General features: G+C 42.8%; 1 protein-coding gene across 9 annotated transcripts in view; it reads right to left on the bottom strand.

Annotated features, from left to right (window-relative positions):
• Window positions 1–313: 313 nt before the first annotated feature.
• IRF2 (interferon regulatory factor 2) overlaps window positions 314–24,376 on the bottom strand; it is a 65,117-nt gene continuing 41,054 nt past the window's right edge. For 6 of the 9 annotated variants that reach the window (XM_073341787.2, XM_073341779.1, XM_073341780.1 and 3 more), the window contains 6 exons: window positions 22,318–22,364; window positions 14,614–14,728; window positions 12,088–12,162; window positions 9,464–9,628; window positions 3,621–3,667; window positions 314–1,646 (listed from right to left, as the gene is read on the bottom strand). In XM_073341787.2, coding sequence (XP_073197888.1) covers window positions 1,332–1,646; window positions 3,621–3,667; window positions 9,464–9,628; window positions 12,088–12,162; window positions 14,614–14,728; window positions 22,318–22,364 — 764 coding nt within the window. In that variant the 3' untranslated portion in view covers window positions 314–1,331. The remainder of the gene's footprint in view (window positions 1,647–3,620; window positions 3,668–9,463; window positions 9,629–12,087; window positions 12,163–14,613; window positions 14,729–22,317; window positions 22,365–24,376) is intronic. The other 3 variants (XM_073341778.2, XM_073341786.2, XM_073341785.2) reach the window with 3 other exon arrangements.

Here is a 24,376-nt window from a genome sequence, read left to right on the forward strand (position 1 = left end):
GAAACAGAGACAGAGAGACACAACAGGTCAGTAGCAGAGTTGGGAACAGAGCCCTGGTCTCCTGATTACCAGTCTGGTGCCCTGACCATTGGACCATATTGCCTTTAAGTCCCAGTTGCTCTTTCTATCTGTGCTGTGCTGCAGTTGTCCCACAGTACTTCCCATTTCATTCACAATGTACAGGATAGTTCTTGATTCTAAAGCAAAGGCTAATCCCAGTTTTCCATTATGAGATGTGACACCCTTCACCCTCATCTTTCATCCTAAAAGCCCAAGCAGTGTGGATAAGATTAAAAAATGACAAATAAGAGGATTATTAAAAATTAACTATATCATATTTATTATCAATCCACAGGATAATCTGATTGCTACATGAGCTCATAAAAGCTATTTCACCTTTACAAAATTAAAAAAATGTGCCACAAGGATGTAATAACTGCTGATAACCCACCAAGAACTGAATCTTAAAATTATAAATTTGCTGTAGAAAAGATTTTAAAAAAAAACAATTATATTCACTTTAGAATTTTACTTTGAATAAAATATTCCCCTGTATAAAAAATAAAAAAGCCTGCTCTGGTTAGAATTAGAGTATTTTTTTCTTCTTGAAATCTGGGAATTTGCATAATATCTCTGTAATATTTTTCTTCCTATTGTACCACGCGGCATTCAAGCATAGCAGATTAGAAACAAACACGAGAAAAGCAGTCTTAATGTGTGAAATCCATATAGGAAGGTTTACCTTCCTTTTCTTTCCCCTACTGCTCAAGGCTTGTTAGAAAGAATAGCCTTGGAAAAGAATAAAGATGGGAGGGGGCTTTGAATGTGCCATTCATTAGAGCAAGGTAATAAAAGGCCTTTTCGTAAGTGCTTTTTAATAAGGTGCAGAAGCAGACTGCAACGTTGCTAGTACTGCACTATGTACATATTCACAATAGATTTTTTTGTATTTAAAAAAAATTCCAGCTAGTTCACATTTTCTCTTCCATTCTGAGGCTTTCAGTTCCATCACAGCCTTGACTGCAAGAAGTGCAGCAACACCACTTCCCTTGTGGTTGTTGGTCCTCTTATGAAGTACTGGAACTTATATAAGTGGGCCAAAGTTCTGTTTTTCCTATGCAGTAACCTTGGAAATCCATCTGGTTTCAGGTATACATACTGAGGGCTGGAGTCCTGAGTTAAAAAGCTCCAGTACTGGAGTCGGACACAGCAATGTTCTATATGGTCAAGGCTTTCCCTTAGATTTGTCTAATGTGCGTCAGAGTTGCACCTCTTCTAGAGAGACATAAAATACAAAAACAAACCAAAACTAAAGAGACACAGTCAAAGGCTTAGCAGCTCTTGACTCTCGACTGGGTGATGTCTGATGTTTTCTTGATGACACTAGCCCGTGTCTCATGGTCTGGCCTGCTGCTGCTGGCAGAAGCTGAAGACACCACTTGTGGGAGAGGGATAGCTGGGAAGGGGGGCCAGGAGCTGTTGTAAGGCAGTGGGGAGCTTTCTTCTTTGATGGTGACCTGGAGGTCAGGCTTGTTGGAAGTCACAAAAGTAGCCATACTGGGAAGAATATGAGACGTGTTCCTCATACCCAGGTTGCTCAGATACTGTTTGCCTTCAATGTTTTTCTTTTGCCAATGAAGCCGACCCTGAAAAGAAAAAAAAACTGTCAGTGAATGTGATTTTGTAAACTACTCCTGCTAATATAACTGATACAGAGGCTGCTCTCTTCTCTCTTTCAGTCATGCCCTAAATTTCATTACGGTGTTGTAGCCAAATAAAGGACCATGTAGTAAGGAATGGCTACTAAAACCTGTGCTTCTAGCCTTTTATGTGTGACTTTGTGATTTCTTCTCCCTCCAATCCCACTCTCTGAAGTCTAGGTGTTCCTCTGCATAATTTACCCTGCTGATGGAAAACAAAGGCCATACTCTCAGTTATTCTGGAAAAATGGGCAGTGGGGCAAGGAACTCTGAGCTTCAAAGTTCAAAATTTCCCCCCATTGGTCTGTCAGGGGATTCCCTCCTCCTTGGAATGGGCAAGGGTTTCAGTCCCTGAATTCAGGGGAAGTTTGGTCACCCACAGAAGTCAAGTGCCTAAACACAGATGACGTCTTTCCTTAGCCAGCACAGAACAGAATCCAGTGGCTGTTAACTCTGCTAGCATTATTCTTTCATGGGCTATCCACTCGGATATCTACGCGGCCTGTAGGCGATCATGCCACAGAGATCTGCTCCATCCCCTAATGAATGCGGAACATCAGTGCACACCCAGGAGGGGAATTCTGTGAGACTGGGGAGCAGGGTAATCTTACTATAGAACTAGTGCTAAGCCCTGCACTGAGAAGCAAGTAGAGACATTTTTCATCCCCAGCTTGTTCAGACTGTCCTAGGGGTGTCTGCTGAGTTTTGTTCTCCTCTTCCTGCAGCAGCAGGATGGAAAATATGGCCCACAGGACCAGCAATGTTTTAGGGTCACTTTCCTTATTCATGCCCTACTAAAGCCAACCCTCCTTCTGGCAGCAAGTAGCAGCTCAGCCGTACTCCAGCACACTACCCTGCAAGGTGCTATTTTTACATCCTTAGAGAATTTTCACTTCTTTTTATGGTATTAAATGTCATTAGCTGGGTAAGTGCTCCCCCAAGCTCCCCTCCCCCTTCAGGAGGATGAGAGATGAAGAGCTTATTTAACGTTCAAGTATGTACACTGAGAGCAGAGTTAATGTTGCTGCTCATTTTTGACTTCATAACAGAATTCTCCCACCGAAAGGATTCCAACTTTTTTTTTTTTTTTTTTAAACTGAGCAAGAAAAGGGTCTTGCAGGGAAGTCTTTCATGAATATGAAGCTGGAATCCTGAAGCCAAATTTCAGCCATGTCTCTAATATACATATGAATTTTTATGTCCAATTACATAATCTTCACATATAAAGCTGAGATTTACATGCACAAATAGATGTGCACGCATCTATTCAGCACATGCAAAATTAGAGCTGCAAATGAAAAATTGTTCCATGGGTTCTGTTAGGTCACAAGCAATAGCTCCACACAATATTTGGTGGTTATATATTATTTCCTTTGATTTCTTTTCATTCAAAGCATGAGGACAAACTCGTCAGGAAAGCTCAACATGCACCACATTTGCAAAAGTCTCCATCATCAAGATCACCATTTCCTGCTATTGTGTGAGCCCAGACAACATACAAGAAAATCCAAACAAGGCTGCTTGCAACCATGATAAAATACTAAGCTACCCAGAAAGCACTGAGCCATAACACACACGCATGCACAAAGCCCCTCCTGTATAAAGAAATTTGTTTCCACAGTTGACATCTCTCCAAAGCACATTTTTGATTTTCCTGTACAAATTAGTTTACTTCTAATTTTGAGAGATCATGAAGTTTGTGTGTGTGTGTGTGTGTGTGTGTGTTTTTAAAACACACATCAACTTCATTCTACAAGCATCTGAACATTCGTCTCCATACAGCCCTCCCTCCACTATTAAAATTAATACTGACTGTGTAGAAATGTATTTTGGTGGGGACAATGGGAAAGAACCTCCACAATATGTGTCACTTTAGTACCTGAAGAATTTCTCCTGAGCACTATAAAACCAAGTGCTTACCTCTGCATTTTCTTCATCACTGGGAATACTGTCCGTCGTTTCACTTTCTGTTGGACAAAATGGAAGTAAAAATGAAAGTTGGCATCATTCTACCTGAAGTATCAAAATCCATCTAAACAGACAATATCCACTGCTAAGAAATAGGTCACTATAACTTCTTCTAGAGCTAGCAAAGATTAAAAGAAACACACAAATAAATAAATAAATAAATCAAACATGCATGGATTGACTCCAGACTTGTAACATGAGGCCTATATAAAACAGCTTGCTGAACCTGTGAGCACCTGAACAGAGTGAAATAAAAAAGGTTAACACGATAAACAAGCCTGTGCACTTAAAACAGGAAAATAGACTACACTAGATGTAGGAAATGTTAAAGAGAAGCAGATGCACAAGGGGCTTATCACTGCTTAACCTTATGGGCAAAAGAAGAGACTTTATTTTCCTTCACCACTGTGTTTGCTATCTTTTTATGGTGTAGCTAAAATGTTGCAAAATCCTTTCCTTTGCTTTATCACTGTTCACGACTGCACCCAAAGAGAGATAAAGATGCTTTCACTTGATAATTTCTATCTAAACTTTCAGCCTCAAGGTCTAGTCTTCTGTAACATATTTTGTTACTGCTACTATAGAATTTGTTCTCATTTACTCTTATTTCATCCTTCTCTTGCCCTTAATATCCCAACCCAAGCCCCTCCATCACTGAATCTCCACACACATCCCTTTTATGATCCCCACAACTGCTGTACCTTCCTTGCCCCCCACCTATAATCATCCTCTCGATCACTGCACCTCCACGTACACACACTCCTGCCATCAGCTCCCCAAGCACTGTACCTCTATTCACACGCATGCACACACACCCTCTCCTCACCCCCTAACCACTGCACCTCTACACACACACCCCTCTCCTCATCCCCCCACTGCACCTCCCCCTCCCCACACACACCTGCCATAATCCCACCAACCACTGCACCTTCACACACATATACCCCTCCCATACTTCCCCTGAGCACTGTACTCACACATGCCTCTTATCATCCCCCCCCATACACACACAATGCCTCCACCTCCACACTTCTCATCACATCCGTGTTCCTGTCTCCTAACCCAAATGCACACACTGTAACTGAGTGGGGGTGAGTGGGCCATAGACACATACAGGGCTAAGCAAATAGATGGGATCATTGCATTCTGGAAAAGTCACTTTATTGCAGCATAACCTATCCACATGAGGGAGTTATATAAAAACAGCTGTAGCAGAATAGTTATTCTGATAAGGATTAGGACTTTGTACAACCTCACATGTGCTGACCTGGATAAACAGAGTTGCCGCAAGATGGTTTTTGCAATTAAACCAAACTACAAGCTAGGAAAGGGAAGGCAGGAGAACAATCTGTATAGAAGATGAGGGGCACAATTTGGGAATGACATGGATAGAAAGAATTCATATGGAGACATGAAACAGATACGCTGATGTACAGAAATGTGTGGTAATAAAGAATTTTGTCATGCAAACAAGAAGGAATCTGTCCTCAATGTTTATATATTATCAAAAGCCTGAGCAAGAGAAGGTTCCAGCACTGGCAAGGGGAGAAGATCACTGGGATGCACAAAATTCAAAAGGAAAGAGAGGCTGCAAGACTATTTGAATTACTGTCAGCAAGATGAGGTAAGCAAAGAATGAGGCTAGCAAATGAGGGCAATAGGTGGGGGTTTGCTTGAACAGCTTCAAAAAGGAGGTAGATGGGTTTTTGCAAGAAAACATTTTTGTGTACCTCAGACCACTGTTTTGTAGCAGTGATAAAATAATTGTTATCATGGTAAGTCACTGCATAATGAGGTGGCCTTTTCACGCATACAGTATGCACATAGGATGTATCAGGCACATCCCTTGTGCATTACTCTGCCACACCATGCTATTGCAAGGTCCAAAACAAACCTGGGACTCTTGAATGTTTGTACCATTTGGATTTGCACAGTGCAAAGTAGAGCCAGGAGAAGTGAGATTATCCTATGAATTTCAGGATTGGTGGCAGCCCTAACATAAAACGCACAGGGATTCCTATCCTGTGAATCATTTGTATGCTTAAAAAAAATCCTGGGCCAGATCCTTGTCTGCTGCCATGAAATGCACTCATGAAGTAGAAAGGTGGCATTAAGTCACCTTCATGTTTACCCAAGCCTGAACTAGCTGTGCACCAGGCTGATCCCCCGTCATGGAGTTAGAACATCCTGAAGACTCCCACAATTCCAGTACAACAGCTGAGAATCAGCAATGCAGAGGGACACCACAACTGTGCCTCATTTTCACGAACACTGGAGGATGTGCCTACTCTTGGGTGATCCTCCCATAGCCAGCATAGCTGACCATAGGGCTGCTTCATGACAGTGGAGTGGTGCAAAGCAGATGCTGCACATCCGAAGATCTAGTTCCACATATTTTCTATGTACTCATATTATTTATTCAGATTCTTTGGCAGAGGTTAAGAGAAGCATTTTTGTCATGTTCAGTTATACTGGGAAAGTTGTGCAAGAAGCATTTGACAGACAGACAAATGTTTCTAAGGCCCGATCTTCCATTAGTAATACATTTTATAACATCCTCCTCCCAAAGCCCTGCTGAAGCTCAGGCCATTACAGACTAACCACAGTGGCCATGATGATCATATATCAGCATGTGACAGAGCAATGCTGGAGGTGATTCCAAGAGAACATGATGCTATTCACCCTAACATTAAGATAAAAATATTTTCTATAAAAATGTGTCTGGAACTAATTTGCCTAATGGTTGAAAGATAAAGCCACAGAGAGAGTAATGACAGGTTTCAGAGTAACAGCCGTGTTAGTCTGTATTCACAAAAAGAAAAGGAGGACTTGTGGCACCTTAGAGACTAACCCATTTATTTGAGCATAAGCTTTCGTGAGCTACAGCTCACGATCTGATGAAGTGAGCTGTAGCTCACGAAAGCTTATGCTCAAATAAACTGGTTAGTCTCTAAGGTGCCACAAGTCCTCCTTTTCTTTTTTAGAGAGAGTAATAAGTCACACCCAGACCAGTGTAATATTAATGACCGTTTAAAATGATAAACATTTCTGTTTCTACCCGTGCCCTCCGAAGGCTTGTAAGCTAGTTGACAACTGTGCAAAAATGAAGGGCATGTTGTGTCTCAGACTGTTGCCACCTTTCAAGTATGTTTAGATCAGTAACTGTCCAGCTTTGCCATTCTGCAGACCTCTGCAACAGAGACAGCCTCCCCTCTGCAACTCCCAATTCCACACTTGCACAGTGACATTATCATCAGCTGAAGTGCCTAGAGGCTCCAGCCCCTTTGTGCTAGACACTGTGCAGACACATAGCAAAGAGACAGTCCCTACCCCAAAGAGTTTAGGCCCAGATCCTTAAAGTTATATCGGTGCCTAAATCCCATTGATTTCAATGGGAGTTAAGTACCCAAATACCTTTGAGGATGTGGGCCTCCATGTCAAAGTATCTATAGTGCTCAGCTCTGTGGCCCATCTCCCAATTCTCCACCATGTCTATCTGTTCTGAGGCTCCACAAACTATAACTTTAGAACCACTGAGCAAGAGCACTAGTGGAATGTTGGCAATGTATTTCCATCCACACCCAACGAGACTATGAAATACTCAGTCTAGATTTCCTTAGTCTAGTATTTGCTTCAGGCACCTTAGAAACTAAAGCTTTCAAATGTGCCTTCAGATTTAACAAACTACATTTTGTAATGATTACGATCACTACATTTCAATATTTTGGTTGATTAAAAATAAGTAATAATGAAATGTAGTTTAGACTATTCAGGGATACATTCTGCTAGCCCTTCTCATGTTAAAAAGCACCTTTTTCCAGGAATTGTTCCATTGAAGCCACTTGTGGAACAAGCTTCTATTCACACAAGTAAGGCTAGCAGTATCTGGCTCCTTGTTCCCTGTAATTATTACATGGGACAATCCATGGGACAATTAGTAAATGTGAATTACATGCAAACAGTAAATGGACAAAATATACTGTACATACAACTTTTCTTGCTTTACAGTATGATAAACGTTAAAGAAAACTGGAGTGAATAGTGGGAGATACAATATGTAAAAATAAGGCTGTGCAGGGAGAGAAGGGGAAGAGAAAACAGGCCATTATGCTTCCCGGGCCTCTTAAAATAGGATTCATCTGTAATCCAATGATAGTGACTAATCAAGAGAAATCGTGGGATGAAGAGCAAATGTGATAACTCTAAAAACAACATCAGTTCTATAAGGCAGGAATAGTAAACACTGTCAACTTAAATTTGGGCCAATGTTTACATGTTGTAAAAACAAGCTTTTATAAAATGTAGAAATGTTTCCATATGGAAAATATCCAATGAAAACAGTTGTTTTTAAACAAACATTCTCCATCAGCATCTAAAGCCCCAAAACTGCAGCACTAAGAATCTGAAAGCGATACTAAAATGTCAAAAAAGTGAAACTAACTTCATTGATTTTCAGTTCAAGCTGAGAAAAATACAGAAAGAAAAAAAACAGTATAAATAGTGGCAGAAACACTGGATTTTTAACTGTCTTTCACCTTTTATAATCAAAGGTGTTTTAGAGAAAGAAACTTGATTGCAGCATAAGGAGACAAGGTGAGTGAGGTAATCTCTTTTATTGGACCAACTTCTGTTGGTGAGAGAGACAAGCTTTCAATCTACATCATTTTAAGTTGACACTTTCTCTCTAATAAAAGATGTGCATCCTTAACTGATTTTGCACCTACAAAGGTTTACTTTCCATTAGTTACTTAATTGCCATTAGTTAAATTCCATTAGTTACTTATGTTTCCCTCCTAAGATAGATGTTGCTTTCTGGCTTCCCAGTGTGAAACTAGGGAAGATACTTGGAAGTATTCAGAGGTGAAAGTAAGCCAGTACGCCCCGGTACGGCGTACCTGTAAGAGCCGGTGCGCTGTACCGGGACCGGCTTTCCCAGAGGGCAATTTAAAGCCCTGGGGTAGTGGCGGTGGGGCTCCGGCGGGGATTTAAAGGGCCCCAGAGCTCCAGCCGCTGCTACTGCCCGGGGCCTTTAAATCCCCTCCTGAGCCCTGGGGTAGCGGTGGCGGGGCTCCGGAGTGGATTTAAAGGGCCGGGGCAGTAGCGGCGGCTGGAGCCCTGGGGCCCTTTAAATCCCCGACAGAGCCCGGCCACCGCTACCCCAGGGCTCGGGCAGCAGGGCTCAGGCGGGGATTTAAAGGGCTCGGGGCTCTGGCAGCCGCTACCACAGTGGAGCCCCAGGCCCTTTAAAGCTCTGCCAGAGCCCCAGGGTAGCAGTGGCAGCTGGGAGCCCCCAGGGCTCCTCAGTGATTTAAAGGGCCTGGGGCTCTGCTGTGGTAGCGGCAGCTGGAGCCCTGGGCCCTTTAAATCGCCCCCGAGCCCTGGGGTTCCCAGCCGCCTCTGCACCTGGTAGCTCGGGGGTGATTTAAAGGGCCCCAGGCTCCCAGCCGCCACTACCGCAGCTGGAGCCCTGGCCCTTTAAATCAAGATTTAAAGGGCCTGGGGATTTAAGGCCCTGCCTCTTTAGGTTAAGGCCACGCCCCCTGTTCAGGACTCCGACGTACCGGTAAGTCCTCTAACTTACTTTCACCCCTGGAAGTATTAGAACTCACGTCCAAAAAAATGATCAGTGAAGTACAAGGGTTTCAGAATCTCTGTCAACTACCCTAAGGTACAAAGAAAAGAAACCATCCACCACCTCCCCAATGGTGGTATCTGCCTAATTTTTTAGGCCTATGTAACATTCCAGCACTACCCGGTGAGCTCTTCTGAATCTTGTGAAAGTTCTTTTGACTTACCTGCATAGGAGGAGACTGGGGAGATCTGCAGAGGGTACAGCTGACTCATGCTGAGGGGCTGCTCATCACACTCTGTTGTCACCTCTACTACTTGGCAAACATCAGGAGGATTGGCAACTATCACCTGCTCCTCAGTACTGCCATCAAGGTGGGGGTGTCCTACAACTCCATATCAGAAGGAAGAGATAGGTTATTGCAAGACTCCCTGATTTGTCAGACACATTGAACTGTTGCATTAGTACAGAGGAGGGCAAACTATGGCCCACAGGCTGGATCTGGCCTGTGAGCCATTTTAAGCCAACCCGCGAGCTCCTGCTGGGGAGCAGGGTCTGGGGGTTTGCCCCGCTCCAGTGCTCCAGCCGAGAAGCAGGGTCGGGGGCCACTCCACACAGCTCCTGGAAGCTGCAGCATGGCCCCCACCCCACCCCAGCTCCTATGCGCGCCAATGGCTCCACTCCAATGGTCCTCTCCAGGGCTTCAATGGGAGCTGCAGGGGCGGTGGCTGCAGAGGGGCAGTGTGCAGAGCCACCAGGCCACGCCTCCACATAGGAGCCAAAGAAGGGACATGTCGCTGCTTCCGAGAGCCGCTTGAGGTAAGCGCTGCTCGGACCCTGCACCCCTGAGCCTCTCCTCACGCCCTGACCTCCGACCCAGCCCTGATCCCCCTTCTGCACCACAAACCCCTCATCTCCAGCCCCACCCCAGAGCCCGCACCCCCAGCCGGAGCCTGCACCCCTGCCCACACCCCAACCCCCTACCCCAGCCCTGATCCCTCTCCTGCCCTCCAAACCCCTTGATCCCAGCCCAGAGCAACCTCCTAGACCCCAAGCCCCTCATCCCCAGCCCCACCCCTAGCTGGAGTCTGCACCCCTTCCCACACATTACTCCCCCACCCCAGCCTGGAGCCTCCTCCTGCACCCTGAACTCCTCATTTCTGGCCCCACCCCAGAGCCCGCACCACCAACCAGAGCCCTCACCCCCTTCTGCACCCCAACCCCAATTTTGTGAGCATCCATGGCCCACCATACAATTTATATTCCCAGATGTGGCCCTTGGGCCAAACAGTTTACCCATCCCTGCATTAGTAGTTAAATTGTGGTCTTCTCACTACAGTTTCTGTGCTTGCCTCCATGCCTGACTGTTTCTAACAAGGCTTCTAAGGAAATTTTGGTTGATATTTTCAGTCTCTAACACCTTTAAAGCTGCCACCTTCCTTTCCAGTTGTCACCACTGGAAATGCTTAAGCAGATGAGTAAGTGTGGCCCACAGCCAGAGATAGCCCACAGTTCCACAATGCAACCTGTAGCTATGCTAATCTTTAATAGAGAATTCAGGATTTGCCAGAGTATGCAGGGCTCCATCTTTATCAGAACATTACTTGCTAGAAGCAGTGATTACTGTAGGCTGCACTTCTGTATTAATGGTGATGGGTAGCTGCAATACTTCCCTCTTAATGTCAGACGCAGCGCCTGGCAAGTTGCCAGTGCTTTGCGGACTTTGGATGCCCTGATACACATCAGGTACTCTAAGGCACAGTGATTCAAAACTCATTTACAGACAATGGCCCAAATTAATCCCTGGGTAACTCTACTGACTTCAGTGGTTTTAAACAGGGAATGAATCTGGCTGAGTTTCTCCTGGAGACAGGAATGAGGCAGGGACTTCTTGCCATCCCCTGCAATATCAGCTACTGTATGTAAAAAGCAATGTTGAGCTTGTTAGCCTCTAAGCACCAGGGTCTGTGACTGAAATGTATTTCATGATCTTTGCGCTGCAATTTGGTTAAATATTAACAAAGGAGTTTCCCACTTCGGCAGGTAAATGCTGCTCCACACCTTGGTTAGAAAAAGCTCCATTTTTTTTTCCTCTACAAAGTTGAGGCAGCCTGTAATATTCTGCAATTTCTTCATTCAAGGATCCCAAAACACTTTACAGACATTAGGTAAGCCACACAACACAGCTGTGAGACAACTAAATATTTTTACACCTGTTTTACAGATGAGTAAACTAAGGCACCCAGAGGTTAACTGACAGTGAAACAAAGGTAAAAGCCAGGAAGAAAACCCTGAACTTCCAGACATGTGTTCAACCCACAGACAAATACTTCCTCCTTGTACAACTTCTTTATCTCAACAATATCAACATAAAACAATTACACTAATAAAATGCACCCTCTGTCTAGTAAATGGAGGGGGCATTGTATTACAGAGAGTATATCTATGGTATGTGGTCTGTCCCCCGCTCCACTAGGAAAGGTTTTTTAAATGAACAGGGATTCCAGCACTGATGTGAAATACATTTGCTAAGCAGAAGTTGTGCACAAATATAAATCTAAAATAACCAGCAGGTGATAAAAAGCTCAGGGTTAGACCTAGTCTCGTGAGTGTTCCTCAGAATTCACAATCAAAGACAAAAGATAAAATTATGTTCTACTTTCATTTGAACACAGCGGGTCAAAACTCCTTACTCAGGCAAAAGTCTCATGATTTCAATGGGAGTTTTGTGGGAATATGTGCTGCGGGATTTGGTTCAGAGTGATTTGTGACTAGTGATATACTGTTAGACTGAAGGATTATAAAATGATGGATTGCTTTGCCTATTTTAAGGAATAGGAATTGCCATACCGGATCTGATCAACAGTTCATGTAGTCTGGTCTTTTGTCTCTGACAGTGGCCAATATTGGATGCTTCAGAACAAGCTAAAAAGTAACCAAAACACATGTAGAAAATTACACTATGTTGTAACAGGAGGGTTGCAGGGGAGACATTTCTTCTAGCCCCAAACTGGTGCGAAGATTGTACACTGATGTATGACAGATTTACTAATTCTTCTCAGAGATGACATAACTGCAGATGCTATTCTTATTAACAAAAGTGTTAAACAAGCATTTTTTCCCATTTAAATTAATTGCATATAATTTTGTTCTGTAAAATGACAAGTAGCTAATCTGGAAACCTCCCCAAACCAGTATTTTATGAAGCAATCCCAGCAAACATAACTTTAAACAGACATTGACTAGGCTCTTTAAAAGGAGCCTGATTTAGAATTCCTACCATTTTGCTCTAGATACTTACTTCCACTGTAAACAACATTCCTCCTGGTACTGCAGCAAGCTCTCAATAAGAGCAGAGAGGATGGAAAAAACATCCCGTGTTCATTATCAGTGTGAAACTGCGGTGTTGTGCAATGCTGTCTTATTAAGAACACTGCCTTCATGGCCTTATCTTTCTCTTCAGTATCTGGAGAATTCTTACCCAACCCCGAGAGATAACTTCAGTGCACATCAGCAAAAATACTGGTAGCTTGGACAAAATGCCATGGGCTTGGCCTCAGCTGCACCAGCTCCCTCCTTCCCTTCCTCTCCCCAGCACACACACGATGAATCTATTCTGCATTTTCTTTTTTGCTGTTTGTGTTGAAAAGATCCTTGGAGTAGTAAATAAGGATTTTTCCCTGTTTAGTTCGGATAGACAGCACACAGCCTAGATAATTAAACTAGAAAGCACGCTCACACAAAAGGATGCTCTCAATTACAGACCAAATCCCAAATGCTTTATTTGTGAAATAAAGATTACTCACATGAGTGAAGGGAGCAGGATTTGGCCCTAGGTATTCCTGCTATGAATGATGTATATCTAGGAACAATGGCAAAAATAAAGCCCTACAACATTTGGATTCGCTTCTGTTTGCCTGAGTAACTTTCCTTATTTTTATTATGGCACATAGACCACACTGATAAATATTAGTGTCATCTACTGGTCTTTTCCTATGAACTACTGAGAACCTCTTATCAATGCAGAGTGCATTTAACTTCCAGTGAAGTTAAATGGAAGTTGAAAGCACTCAGTACCTCACAGAATTGAGCTCTATAAGCCTAGTCCAAATCCATAGTCCATTGAAGTCAGTCTTTCTTTTGACTTAATTGGGATCAGGCTCAATATGCCCCCAAAAGGGTTTAAATTGTCCATTGTTTGACTTATAGTTTGCTAAATAAAGCAAAAATGTATAAAGTTTCTTCCCACTGGCTCCACATCAACCTTTGGGTATTTTAGATTTCAATTTGCACCTGGGTCTGACCTACTTGGGAAATATGTTTGAAATATGTTTCACTACAGTGCTGGAATTCCTCCAAGGCTAATTTTAAGACCCTCTGTAATAGAAGGAGCAGAAACCTAAACATGCTCACAGAAACACAGTGCAATTAAATATACTGCTCCCTGGAGAGCAAAAGCACCCATAAATTTTCCATCCAGAAAAGTCTCTCAGTGAAAAAGCTTGCAACTTAGCCTGCAAAATAAACGTGACATAAAACAAGTCATTGCAACTAAAACCTATCATCTTTGCAAAGAGAAAGTTAACATATTTGCAAACACTTCACCTTGTACAGAAAAAAAGACATTCCAGGCCAAGTGGTGATTGAATTTCATTTCACTGAAACAATAACTACAGCCAAAGAACTGTCAAAACATAACCTAACTTACATTGCTAAGAACTAGTTATTCACATTTTACTCTGTCAGCTAACTCCTAACGCACCAGTTTTCACTCATCTTCGCTGTTAACACTGTGATGTTAACAGAACATTCTGTTACTGAGGTGCTGGTTAAAATTATCTGGGTCACATCACATTTAACCCTTTAATATATATTTTTAAATTACCACCAAAATGGCAACCTATCAAAAGCCCTTCAAGCCATCTTGGAATCATGAGAACTCTTTCAACTTCTACACCCCAATTTTACTACCCAGCATGCACTGGATAAAATATCAACCTGCCTGTGCTTCTCTCTGGAGCTGATTAATGTCAGGAAGGGCCACCAAAGTGATGAGAAGTATTTTTTTTTCCCCCCCTCAGAAGATGAGCTTGTTGCTCCCAACCCCTTCTACCCTTGGAGCAAGGGATTGAGCTAGAGACCTGAACTCACATCCTGGGTTTGTGGCAAACCTTTAGACCTCAAACCTGATCTTGTGAACTATGTTTTATAAAACTTTGGCATACTCCAAAATATAAAATACTGTTGCTAGGGTCAGCTTCATCCAGCCATATGTGCTATTCTGACACCATCTAAGTCATGAACTGGAGTTTAAAGTCTAAAGACACATGCGTACTGGTTTATCACATGTGAGAAGTACACACTGGAAGCACTTACCTACAATGTTCACAGTACTGTCAACTTCACTTTTTATAGTGGAGGGTAGGAAGCAGTCAGAAGAGACCTCAGTTATTCCATTAGTCACTGCGAAAGATGACTCAACGGGTTCTTGCTAGAATGAAAACAGTGGAGTTGTGTCAGATTTATTTTTGGTTTATTTTAGGAATCTTGACTTTATTTTCTATTCATCTCTTTGTGCCAAGATCACAACATATCAAATCAGTTTCTGCCTGTCACATACCCACTGCCCCCCAGGTAGAAGCAGGATGAAGATCAATACTTAAGTTCTCCAAAAGGAGGCCAGAGATAACTACATTTCCATGCCTTCTCCATTTAAACTGAAGTTAAAAGTCACTCTTCACATTGACAGCGAGCCTCCAAAGAACAATCAATTAATATACTATTTGTTATAAAAGATTAACATTAGGGGTAATGAAGTTGACACACTGCCTTAAAACAGCGTTTTATTAAATATTTATCCTCACTGCTTTCCAAACATACTGCAGCACTGAATTCTTTCTGAAATAACGCCTGAAGTGTCTGTTCAGTAATTACTAAATTCTATCCTTAATTTTTCTTGATCACAAGAGTCCAAAACAAAACAAAGCATTTATACTAAATCAAACCTTCTAGATCTTGTCACAGCTGTTGCCATAGGGCAATTCTGTTGGGAAAACAACCACCCCTGTTCTATACACAATATACCTCTATGCATTAGCTGTATGTCAGCTGGGGAATCTATACAACTCTCCTTTGAATATACTGTAGAAGTTATTACAAAAACTTGGGAGTTCTTTAACAGGCCATCATTTTTTTAAAACAAGGGATTAACTGAAAGATCAGCCCTCCTCCCTGCTGGATACCTGACAAGGCCTACAAATCATACAGGATATAATCTGATTTTGGACTGACAATGCCAGGATTAACAGGAAGGGCCTGATTCAATTTTGCCCTGAAACTTGTGTGATCATTTACATCTGAGCAAACTGAGTGCAAAGTAGGTGTAAAAATATACCATTCCAATTTGGTAGCATTTTATACTCACTTTGCATTGGGCTTCAAGTTTTCAGTTCCCAGCCATTCACTCTGGAAATCCAATAAATGTTATGATCATGGTGGCAGAGAGACTGTAGGGACAGTGTGATGTCCCTTTTCTCGTGAGCTTGCTCTAACTGGATAGTTTTTGGCAGGCATAGCTGCAGTGCTACCAACCAAGTAGTTACCATTTTTGGTCCTGATTCTTGTTTACACCTCTCTTTACAACGGGGCCTTAAAGTGAGTGAAAATCTAATTTAGTCCCATCTGAAGGACCCTTTACATTGCCAGAGCTGTGTAAAATGCCCTTAGCGTAAATGAGAAACAGGCCCTTTATATGTGATGTCAGTTGTGTCAGGCCCATAAATCAAAGCATCAGTGTCTTCAGTCCACAACTGGAAAGAATGAATTCTGATAACTTTCACTGGTCCATCATAAAGGATCCATGGACAGCAAAGAAAGACTACAAAAAATTCTAGGTTACTTGGGCCATGACTCTCTTCTGACATGCACTGGTTTAATACCAGAACAATTCCACTGAATTCAGTGAAGTTACTCCTGATTTAAATGAGTGTAAGAGAATCAGGCCTTTGGTCTATGCACACGCACACACACACAAACTTAGGAACTCTGGAGAAGATGAAGCATACGGGGCTGTTACCTGGGGATCAGTGGATTCTGTGGATGTGTCATTATGAGACAAATATTTTTACTTATATCCTGTATATAACATGTACTACTTGTACTCAGACCATCTCAAAGCCTGGCTACCTTGTTGTAAGCTGTTATAAATCTCTCTAAATGGATAACTTACTATGTGTGCATGTGAGAACACGCACCGGTGGGTTATAATCTATTGGTCTTGGGAATGTTTCCAGTGGGCTGTTTCTCTGCTACAGTTCCCATACGCTATACCTGACAAGCTATGAAACAAGTTATAAAACCACCATTTATTCTTACTACAGCAGGGCTGCAGCTGCTCCTACAGAAATCAAAGGCAAAATTGTCATTGATTTCACTGAGGGCAGGATAGGGCCTACTATCTAAAAACCGAGTCAGATGGGCACAGGCAGGATGAATTTACATCCAGAGCTAAAGATCAAAATGGTCCCAAATTATCTGGGGACATGCACCAATTTTTTGTGATTTTTTTAAAAATCAGAATTGATTGTGGAAATCAAAGTGAAAAACAAATTTTCTCTTGTTAGCAGTGAATGCTGAATAAAGTACCATAAGCTGAAAAATGCTAAACAGGAAAAGTCTAAAAGATTGAGACAAATTCATCCCTACTGTCAATCAGGAAGTAAATGGTGCTATGATGGGGGTTAATTTGGCCCATTGTTTGTTCAAATATATAAAAGAGCTTTTTAAAATGGATGCGACAGATATGGCAATTTCCTGAAATATCCTTGAAAACCCTTATTGAATTAATTATCTTTGGAGTTCACTGTATTAAAGGAAAAGGTTATGTATTATTGTGGGCCTGGATGATCAATCTACTATATTGAACAATATGGCAGACAAGAATGATCTTTCAGGACAATACATGTGAAGTTGAATGCCTGGGAAATAGCTAGAGGGAGGTAAATGCAAATTCCTTCCCCCTACTTATACAAAAACCCAGCCTTCTGAAGCTACGCACTCAGGAAGGGATCATGGTCTACTGTTTTCAGAATCTGACTATCAAAGGCCACGCTATATATAAAAAAAACAGGCTAATTTTCCCAGTGTCCGTGTGCTTGTTCTGAGCTAAAGCAGTTATGAACTTGTATCCACAGAAAAAAATCCTTGGTGGGATCTGAAGGACTGACTCCTACCAAAGCTCTGCTGAAGAGAAAGGGGTGATTTCTGGTAAACTTATTAGCAAGTGTACAGGCTCTTTTATTGTTTTAATATGTTTTTTTCTGTAATGCTTCCACCTTAAGAATAAAGAAGCTTGCTTAGAAAGGACTGCATGGTAACTTAAAACTGTGGGCAATTACCTGGTCATAGCCTATGGAGACAGAGTAAAACAGACACTGGCCTGTTTAGGCAGTCTGGCTTTCTTGGGATATCACAGTGTAGGCAGGGAACTGTGCAGCCTAGAAAACCCTCAGACAGGAGGGAGAGACATACAGGTCTCCACCCAGGATAGGGGATAGCTGGCAGCCGGAAGCCTAGAATGGGTGCCCTTGGTGGACCATGGAGGGGAAATACAGGTGCACTGAACTGTGACAATTCTGCTCCCTCTCTCTGGGTCTCAAATTCTGCCTCCATTCAGCAAAAACTGATCCAAACCAAAATCTTCAGAACAAACTGTGCAAGTGGTTACTATAAAAGTGGTACTTTTCTACAATAGCAGACGCTTTTCTGCCTACCACATGTTTGTAAAAGTCAGGCAGTAGTTTTCCAAAGGGACCCTAACATTTCAGCCACAAAACAAACATTTGCATGTTTGTACTATGCCTAGCATAAAGGCAATATTGGTCCCCCCAATACTGACGGGACACCAGTGTACTATCAATATTAATACTAATAATCGGCAATAGAGAACACTGAAGTTACAGCCAGATTCTTGGCCCTAAGTTCACTTTGCACTGCACCAGCACCTCATTGGTACAAAAAGGATCTTAAAGCCATTTCAAGGAAGCAGCTAGAGATTTTCAGCAGGGGTTTGTCAGGGGCAGGGAGCACACTGTGTCCCAGCTGGTATTTAGTCAGTGGAGCAATCCCTATGGGAATGCGGCAGACAGTGTAACTTGAAGCAGACTGAATTAGGTTCCTCTAAGTTACACGAGGGGCTGTTTCAGCCTTTGGCACTGTAGAACTATGGAGACAGAAAGGTGTCATAGCTGGGGATCTAGGGCTGGATGCTCAAAAGGAATTAGGCATCTATGTCCCAGTTTTGGCTCCACTGTGATGCCTAACTCCTGACTAACCCCTGTAGATACCTAAACACACTCAAAGCCTACATTTTCAGGGTAAAAACTCCCTCAGCAACAATGTCTCTGCCTTTGGGCATTCACACTGTTGGCTCACCCTAGCTGTCCGGATGCCTACCTCCCACCTGAGCCCCAGAGCGACTGTCAAACCAGGGGATACAGAGGCGTTGGGATGCTTAAATTGCACGTGGGAGCTGATTGGGACGCATACTCAGAGGCTGCCTACCAGACCAGGTCCCAGTCAAAATCCACTTGGAGGAGGAGCCCTGTGGTTAGAGCAGTTACCTGGGATGCAGAAGACCCAGCTTCAATTTCCCCCTTGTGCAGGGGGGAAGAGGGAGGATTTGAACCGGGGTCTCCTACCTCTCATGAGAGTGCTCTAGTCACTGCACTATGGGATATTCTGATGGGGGGGCTCACTCAGGCTCTCCTGCTGAAGCTGTTAGAATGTGGATAAATAATGAAACAGTGATTGGAGCAGGAGGCCCAATCTCATTGCCCAGTGGCTATTTAAGTATTTATTCACAGTCATTGGACCAGAGAGAGAGAGAATGGCTCTACAGTCCAGCGGTTAGGGCACTCACCTGGGACATGGGAGACCCTGGGTCCAATCCCCCTACTCCAATTTCTCTTTCATTGTTTTCCACAGTTGGACAGATTCAGCAGGAGAGACCGAGGGAACCCCCCCCATCAGAATATTCTTCTGAGAGGTAGGAGACCCCTGTTCAATTCCTCTCTCCCCCTCTGCCTGAGGGAGAAAATGACCCTGGGTTTTCCACATTCCAGGTGAGCACTTTACCACAGGGCCAAAAGTTATAAGGTGAGCATCAGCAACAGAGATCAGCACCTCCTTGCATCCCTGTGCACCTATCTCTGAAAGAGGGGCCGTGCCTAGTATTCAGTTCTCTGGCCAGCCTCTCCCATTGGCTAGCTTAGGTGTCTCCCTGCCTCACATACTGGCTTTTGAGAATACCATTCTAAGATGCCTATCTCTTCCTACTCATTGTATAGAGAGCCTAGGTGTCTAACTCAGGCTTTTCAAATTGCAGCATTCTCCTTGTGATTTTCCGAGCATCTAAAAGTTATGCAGTGTGCCACAACACCTAACTCCTTTTGAGCACTCAGCTTCCAGTCCTTAGTCTTCTCCGCCTGTATAGTACAGACCACGGGATTATTTCAGACACTTTAACAGGCATCAGGTCATGGAAAAGTTTCCCAGTAATTTTCATGAGAATGAAACACTGTTTTAAAGGTGAAGTGCAAAGCTTTCATTGAAAAAAAAAAAAAAAGAATCCAAATCAACAAAACACCTTTGTAGACTTGAAAATTATAAGTGTGTTTCAATTTTCAAACAACATTTTTGTAAATTAGTTCATCCTTTACCTATCTGGCAGGATCTGAGTTAAGAATCACTATTACTCCTGCAATAATCGATAGCATTCTAATAGTTGTTGAGTACAGAGACTGCAATCATTTTAAAACAAACGATCTAGAACTGGCATATGCACAGTTGTTGAAATAAACCAGAATACTCTGGGATAGCATCCTGGTTCCAGCTCATAGGGGCTGGTGAGTTCTAAGCTCATTGGTGTATGGGAGAGTGGGCTGGAAGCACAGACAAACGGTTTACACGTTCCAGTGTTACAGAATACAATATCCGGAAGATGCTGCTTCCAACACTGGGGGCCTACTTCTAAGAACACTTATTACCAGGCATAATGCCATGAGTAATAATCCCACTGACTTCACTTGAACTACTCTGGTAATGAGTGCTCAGAGGACTGGACCCATGTGAGTAGGAGAGGGGCAGTGTTTCTCATTAATAGACCCAGTGCTACCGCTTTTATTTATTTAATGTTTTGACTGTAAAGGAAGTGTGTGGGGGAGGGGTTAAGATAGTGTATAACTGCAGCCAATTAGCAAGCAGTTGGCCTTGAAGGACACCAGCTGCTGCTCCAATCAGACAGAGAAAGATATGAGTAGAGAATTGTTTCTTTGCTGGCAATTTACATCCCTCTGGCTGCTAATTATGATTGGTACTTACATTAAAATGGATACTGGTGGCTATGTAATCTGGATACCAGGGTTAAATAGTGTTATCTTAAAACAATCTTAAAATCAATAAAAATATAATAAAGTAATATCTTGAAATATTAAGTATACTTATGTATTAAATGAGACAAATGCCAGCACAGGTTTTGTTTGCCGCCCCCCTCCATCGAAAATCATTGTCCAACTGTAATTTGATTCTGTGATGCACGAGGAGAATTTTTCCCTGAATTTAATTTTAAGAAGGGTGCATTTCAAAAAGGGTCTTAGAGTTCACCATGCATAAAATCCTTTCCATGCCCTTAAGGAGGGCCATGGCATGCAGAGCCTGCCAAGTGGAACAGCTCACACATATAGAAGAACTACAGTTTCTTCTCCTCAAAAATTTCAATTTAATTCGGGGAAATATAAGGCCAGACCCTGCCATACGTACTCAGGCAGAATTCTCACTGACTTCACAACAGCTGGGGCCAAATTCTCCTCTGGTGTAAGCAAACAAAATTCCCACTGACCCCAAGGATAGCTGAACCTGCGAATGTCAGGCTTGAATTTGGTCTCTCTTTAATAGGGAGTGGCAGGAAAGTCAGGGGTTGCTCATTACTGCACACTGCTACAACTCATACACTACAAAGGAGCTGCTACTGTGGCCACTGATTTCAATGAGAGCTTTGTCTGAGAAAAGGTTGCAGGATTTGTCCCGTGTTCTGCTAATGCTTTGAGATGGTAAACTTTGTTTTCAGTTGTTTTTTCTGAACAAGATTTCTGATTTATTTCTGGCTTACAGCCCAGTACTGCTAACATTTACTCTGGAACATGCGTCAGAGTCTCTCTAATGACTTCAGTGGAACTACTCCAGCTAGGAAGCACAACACTAGTGAGGATTAGCAAGTTCAGGCCCATGTACGTTTTGACAGGAGCTCTGTGGTCAGTTCCGGGATGTGCAAAGGAGTCATGAACACAGACTGCAACCCTATTAGAGCTACTGTTCTTACCTAAATACAAACTAATTTCCATCACAACAGCATCACAAATTAATTACACAGGGTATTGTTGTTGCCTATGACCATTCCCTATATAGTTATTTTATTTCTATCAACACAAACGTACATTTGCTAAATATATCCACAAGCTGCCTGTTTTCCAATATCCAGCTGCAACACAAAAGCTAGTGCTACTCTGATCACATCAGCCACAGTTGCAACAAGCTTCATGTTAAAGAAATGTAATGTGTGCCATTCTAAAGACATAAGGCGAGAAACCACAGGCAAAGAAAGATGGCGGAATGGACTACAAGTGGCTCGGATATTATTTTAGCCCTGGTCTACACTGCCCGGGGGGCGGGGGGAGACACCTAGGATACGCAACTTCAGTAATGCAAATAACGTAGCTGAAGTCAGCGTATCTTAGGTCAACTTACCAGGCCGTGAGGATGGCAGCAAGTTGACCGCTGCCACTCCCCCGTCGACTCCGCTTCTGCCTCTCGTGAGCTGGAGTTCCAGCGTTGATGGGAGCGCATTTGGGGATAGATTTATTGTGTCTAGATGAGACTCGATAAATTGATCCCCAAAAGATCAGTCACTACCCGCCGATCCGGCGGGTAGTGAAGACCTGCCCTAAGAGTGGGTATAAGAAAAGTTATAAAAGAATTATTGACACAAACTAGAGTGTCACTCACTGTGAAACAGCCAACTCTTACCTTTATTTGTTTGGATTTGTCATCCTTCTCAGTCTTTGGTTTCTTTCCTGGAGCAATGGAAGGAGGAAGGTTTGTTACAACCAGTTGTGAGATGAACAACCAATCAACACCCAGCTACCCCCTGGCGGAAAAAAAATACTAACTAGGAAATATCGTGAGGTGCCTCAAAACATCAGGACCTGATAGGGATGGGAGGATACATTATGCTTAATTTTGAACACACTTCAGCACTGAAGGGCCAGAAAGTTCAGTTTGAATATTTTGGGTACATGCTCTGCTTTGGAAGGACTGTAAAAAAGGAGCATTGATGGGGCAGAGAGGAAAAAAAAATCCAGTGGAAAAACAGAACAAATGGAACACAGAGAGGACAGATTGAAAAACAGGGACTGAAAAATGGAGGAGCAGAGGGGAGAAAGCACACTCCTAATTAAAAATAAATACAGTCTATGCAAAAAGAAAAGGAGTACTAGTGGCACCTTAGAGACTAACAAATTTATTTGAGCATAAGCTTTCGTGAGCTACAGCTCACTTACGATAAAGTGAGCTGTAGCTCACGAAAGCTTATGCTCAAATAAATTTGTTAGTCTCTAAGGTGCCACTAGTACTCCTTTTCTTTTTGCGAATACAGACTAACACGGCTGCTACTCTGAAAACAGTCTATGCAGTACACCATACATAGATCACCCACTCATTCAGCCTAGCTTGGAGGTGGAAGGCATTAAATGGCCCCGGGGTGCTGGAACAATTTGTATAGTGGGGCTGCTGACAGCCATTGAACCAAATTGTAAACCTTGTATGTGATGGAAACCACTTCAAGCCAGGGGATGCAGCAGCACCCCCAGCATCCCTAGTCCCAGCACCCGTGAATGGCTTTTCTTTTCTTAATATGCAGTACAAGGTTCCCTTTAGTTAAAAAAACATGTTTATTTGAATGCAATTGCACTTGGAAAAAAAGCACATTTCAATTAGAATGAGAATGGATTGTGATATCACACTTGTTTTGAGAATCCAAATAGTTTACTATATTCACAAAACCTGGAACTCCATGAGATTCACCAATCTCTTGACCTGGGACACTGAGCATCACTGTGAATTAAAAATCCTTGCAGCCAATTTATTTTGCCCCTACTTGTGCCTCAGTTCATTTAAGAGACAGAGCAGGAAGCTGGCAACATATTATGCAATTACAGAGAAGGCCCTGTGTATTCCAGAATCAGCCCTTATTGCAGCCCTGCACTCCAGAAACTCAGCTGTCATTTTGAAGACAAGTTATGTTTCTAGCCTTTATGGCTATGAAGAGAACCTTACAAATTTGAATGGAGTGTAACTCACTGCAGCAAGGTATGCCAGAGTCCATAAAATACATCAAAGGCAGGTGACACCCAGGAACTTTAAAACCAATTATCTGCTATGCCCAATCTGCCATACATAGCTCAGTCTAGTCCTTCCCCTGTAAGTGCCAGGTTCCCTGTCTTTCTCCTCCAGTCACACTCACCTTACCAAGTACAGCATCACCTCAGCCACTCCTTGCCTTTCAACCACCACTGGGAGTGTTTGGCTGCAGGTAGCATGAGAAATGGAAAAAGGGGGAGGGCTTGTGCTTGATAGTAGTGGAAGGAGTGTTTGGTGTGGGAAGCTCTGATTGGGTGAAAAAGAAGAGAGGGGGAAGAGTGGCCAATAGGAGCTGTACGTGCCTAGTGGCATATAGGAGTAGAGGACTCAGGCATGGAACCTGCCATCTGGGGCAGGAACGGGGCTGAACGTGTAGGATGTGAAGCAGACTGCAGAGGAGCACTAGGTCTAGCAGTTGTAGTTTCTGTTTTCTTTGAGATTCCTAACCACTATCTATTTATGAAGAAAACATAACTTAGAAAAACAACACAGAAAAAGGTATGTCCACACAGACCCTAGCTAATTTACACTCTTGATGTACCCTATTTCTGCCACCAAATCCAACCAAGAGTGGTTTTTTTTCCCAACCTAATTATCCAGCAGGCAGCAAGATGTCTGCCTCCTAATTCTGAATGAGTTCTGTTAACTATAATCATCTCCACTATTT

The sequence above is a fragment of the Lepidochelys kempii genome, chromosome 4 (assembly GCF_965140285.1).
Source record: "Lepidochelys kempii isolate rLepKem1 chromosome 4, rLepKem1.hap1, whole genome shotgun sequence".
NCBI classification, from domain to species: Eukaryota; Metazoa; Chordata; order Testudines; family Cheloniidae; genus Lepidochelys; species Lepidochelys kempii.